Source organism: Eimeria mitis, genomic scaffold, assembly GCF_000499745.2.
Source record: "Eimeria mitis Houghton genomic scaffold, Emh_scaff173, whole genome shotgun sequence".
Lineage (NCBI taxonomy): Eukaryota > Apicomplexa > Conoidasida > Eucoccidiorida > Eimeriidae > Eimeria > Eimeria mitis.
In genome coordinates this window covers 19,663-23,415 of record NW_013570046.1, presented here as the reverse complement: position 1 = coordinate 23,415, position 3,753 = coordinate 19,663, and the positions used below count along the sequence as shown (strand labels likewise).

At 54.0% G+C, this 3,753-nt stretch overlaps 2 protein-coding genes across 2 annotated transcripts in view; both read right to left on the bottom strand.

Annotated features, from left to right (window-relative positions):
• EMH_0001940 (uncharacterized protein) overlaps positions 1 to 421 on the bottom strand; it is a gene marked incomplete at both ends in the record, with an annotated part of 5,208 nt that extends 4,787 nt beyond the window's left edge. The window contains 2 exons of the mRNA XM_013495754.1: positions 3 to 270; positions 406 to 421. Of these exons, the coding sequence (XP_013351208.1) occupies positions 3 to 270; positions 406 to 421 (284 nt within the window). The remainder of the gene's footprint in view (positions 1 to 2; positions 271 to 405) is intronic.
• A 1,708-nt stretch (positions 422 to 2,129) lies between these two features.
• EMH_0001930 (uncharacterized protein) overlaps positions 2,130 to 3,753 on the bottom strand; it is a gene marked incomplete at both ends in the record, with an annotated part of 3,184 nt that continues 1,560 nt past the window's right edge. The window contains 3 exons of the mRNA XM_013495753.1: positions 2,130 to 2,290; positions 2,540 to 2,684; positions 2,836 to 3,395. Of these exons, the coding sequence (XP_013351207.1) occupies positions 2,130 to 2,290; positions 2,540 to 2,684; positions 2,836 to 3,395 (866 nt within the window). The remainder of the gene's footprint in view (positions 2,291 to 2,539; positions 2,685 to 2,835; positions 3,396 to 3,753) is intronic.

Here is a 3,753-nt window from a genome sequence, read left to right as displayed (position 1 = left end):
GAGAGGAGGCTGGGCAGCTGCAGGCGTCGCAGCTCCCTGTCGCTGATGTGCTGCAGAATAGACGACACATAACTGGATTCGCATGCGTGCTGCCTGCATGTTTCTCATTCGCAGTTACACTATAGAAACGCTTCATAGTGGGGACCAAATGCTTCGGCAAACCGATCACCTTGGAAATGCCGGAGTGCCTTCTCCGCGTGTGGGTGTCTCCGTCAGCAATGGATATCGAGAGGGGGAGGGCCCCTATGGCGAGCAGCTGGCCAAACAAAGCTGCAAAAAGACAGCAAAACACACTTGGCTAGGGTATGCATCGAGCGCGCATACGCCCGGTCTTGCATAATCGGCATCTGGACGTACACTTGGGATGAGGCCTGGACCCGACAGCGACCAGCGCGTAGCTTTCACCTCCCGCAGTCTCCATTGAATATCTGCGAAGGAATCAACTAATACCGTAATTGGCCTCTCACGTTGTGTTGAGTTGTATGGAGTTCACACAGCTGAACGCACGAAACACGCATCAAACGGCAAACGATTGAGGGGGTCTTCTTCCCTTTGCGCTCGTACGTTGCCGTCGTCTTTCCCTGTTCTACTGACGGATTCGATGCAGGCTCGCTGGACTGATGCAGTTTGGAGCAAACTGGGAGGCTCAGGAGAGGTCTATTCTGATAGCAAACACCAGGATAAAACTGCTGAGGGGACCCGAGACCACACGTTTTGCGGCAGCAGACGCAGCCGTGGCGGGACAGAGGAGCAGCTGCCGCTTTTCTGCGCGGAATAACAGGTGACAGGGGCAAGAAACACATTTAGTCAAATGCCCCTCCAGATGCCGATGGAAAACTAGTGTGTTTTGTGAATTTCGGCTCAGGCGTACTCAAGACAAGTGATCTGGTACGCTAGCTGGCGCCGACTTACGAGACCCGCTAGCCAGCTCCTTCCTCTACCCGCAACGTGGGTAGCTTCGGAATAAATAAAGATATTAAATTGTTTATGAAGTCGTGCATACGTACAGAAACCAAACCGAGAGGATGGGCGAGCAAACGGCGTGTGTTTCAAAGTGGGGTTGTTGCTGCCTACTTTTCAACGTGGCTCTGCGGCCAATCCACGTAACAAATGACCCCTCTCATCCAAATCGGAGAAATGAAAATGCGTGTTCTAGCTTTTAATTTCAAGTGAAAACGCCCAGCAAGCCATCGGGTCCCCCGTCTCCTCCTCGGGGTCACTCACAGCAGCGACCGCCTCTGCCGGCTTGGGGCTTACAATGGTCACCATGAGCGTTCCTTGGTCTAGAATAACTGCAAAGGAAGCTGCCCAAAAGCTTATAAGTGCATTTATAATTAATATGAAAAGTGTTTGAGCGAGGAAACAACCGGCGCTTTGCTCCCGCGTGCTCCTTCCCTGCGTTTCAGGGAACCATTGGTCACCCCGCATCCTACAGCTACATTCCTGCTTCCCCCGCTACAAAGAGCACAGGAACGTTATGAGCTGTTTAAGTGCCAGCTACAATTTGCAGCCTTGTAGAAGAAGTCCCGAGACACCGGAAAGCGTCTGTGTCAGTGCTCTGACTGAAGGTCAACTAGCATGTGCAGATTTTGTCTCTGATGACTTCTTTGAAACTCTGTGGAAGGGCCTAAAATCTTCCCACTTCCTAAGAAGACGTGCAACAAACCTGCCATTATTCACTGCTACCACTGCTACCGTACGCGGCCCGGCAAGCGTGTAGCCCAGCCTGCCTGGCTGCATATACACTGCATATACATCATCGCCTACAGACAGACAGAGACTCAGTCTTCATCACTGAAGTCATTATATACGGCTGATGCAAGACGTTTAAGACAAGGATTATTAGAAGATACATTTCTTCCTCTTTAAGGATCAAAGTATTTTTTTTACCCTTAAAAAAACATATCTCTCTATAGAATACATTTGGGGACCCCTTTAAAGCAGTCCCAAGAGGAAAACCCCACAGGGAAGTAGATCCAATCCCCAAATTTAAACTCTAAACAGGTAACATCGCGGGGCGCCCCACAGGGGACCGTAGAGAGGCCGCAGAGATGCCTTCGCTGGGGCCCCCACAGGGGCCCCTTGGGGAGTCCTGGCAGGCTGTCCCGGAAGAAGTACCACAGGGGGCCCTAGAGGGGCCCGCAGCGCTGTACGTCTTCCTTGAGGGCCTCGAAGTGGTCAACGACCCCTTCTATCCTGGCGTTACTGTGACCGGAACGCCTTGCCAGCTGCCGCAGCCTCTTCAGTCCCTTCAAATCTAGGTCAGCCGCCACGTCTTGCGCTCGGTGAACTGCAATGTACACACACCGGGAGCAAAAGGAGCAGCAGCAGCAACAGGAGCAGTACGAACAGCCGAAATGTGACGTATGCGTATACTGGTAAACAAACGAGACCGCTGAAGCAGCGCCAGCAGCAGCGGTTGCACCAGCAATGCCTCCCGCAGCAGCAACATAAGCAGAAGCAATTGTAGTAGTATCAAAAACAGCAACAGCGGCCACAGCAGTCTCAGCAGTGACGGGATTGCTATTGAGGGGCATACCTAGTTTGGCCCACGCCTTGCTGTCGGCAATCTGGCAACCCTCAAATGCCTCAAGGACCTTCAGCAACTGCTCTCCCTGAAACTGCGCAGCCCCCCGTTGCTGTGAAAATAGCACCAACTGATACACCAAGCGGGGATCGACGAGCTGCGATACACCACACGATCCCAGGCGCACGAACCCAGCAGTACAACCCTGTGTCTCCTGGCCTCTGTTTCATGGGGAAACGCATGCGAGGAGTCCTCTAAATATTGTAGTATTTACAAATCCGGGTCTAGCGTTTAAGGTTCAGGCTCACCTGCATGTCTGCTAGCGCCTCCGCCAAGGCAGCAACCATACTGGTGTTGGTTGTGTGGTCAAGGCGAAGCAAGCGGGTCTCCTCACACAGCACCTCGAGCAACACGTCTGTGCATGCGCTGTGCAGCAGCGCGCTGCTTCTTAGGCCATCCTTTGCAGCTGCAGCAACGGCTGCTGCTGCAGCGGGAACTGCAGCCGAGACAGAAGGAGACTCTTCGCCTGTAGGGCCCAGAGAAGGTGCTGGGGTATGCCCCACAACTCCTGCTTCTGGTACAGGCGCAGCATCAGTTGCCGCTGCTGTTGGTGGTGGTGCTGCTGCTTCGGGTGGTGGTGCAGATGGCATTGTTTCTGCTGTTGCTGGCGCATGTCCCGCTGCTTGTGTGTCACCTTGTGAATACACTTGGGCTGGCTTGAGAATGGGAAGCAGCAGAGGCAAGCAGTCGAGAGGGACAGTCTCTCTAAAGGGTAAGTAGGCGCGGTGTCTGCTGCTGCTGCTGCTGTTGCTGGGTCTCTTGTGCAGCGGCACGGAGAAGACTTTTGTGATCTTCGCGTCTCTCAATGCTGTCCAAACAGCCGTGAGGCCCTGACACACAGATCACAAGCTTCAGCACGCCTGCTAGCGACACGTCCGACACAGCTAGCCACAAGCTAGCCAGTAGGTAACCAGCAGCTAGTTCGTAGCTTGTCAGCAGCTAGTCAGCAATTAGTCAGCAGAGAGTCAGCAGCTTGCCAGCAGCTAGGCAGAAGCCAGCAAGCAGCTAGTCAGCAGATAGCGCCTATTCTGCCTTCCCCCAAATACCTGAGCAGTTAGTGGGGCGGCACCACCAAACGCCGCAGGAGTTTCCATCTCGCTGAGCGGTCCGTCCTCTTCTGGTGCTGGTACCGCTACGCTTGCTGCTGCCGGCGCAGCCGGTGCCGT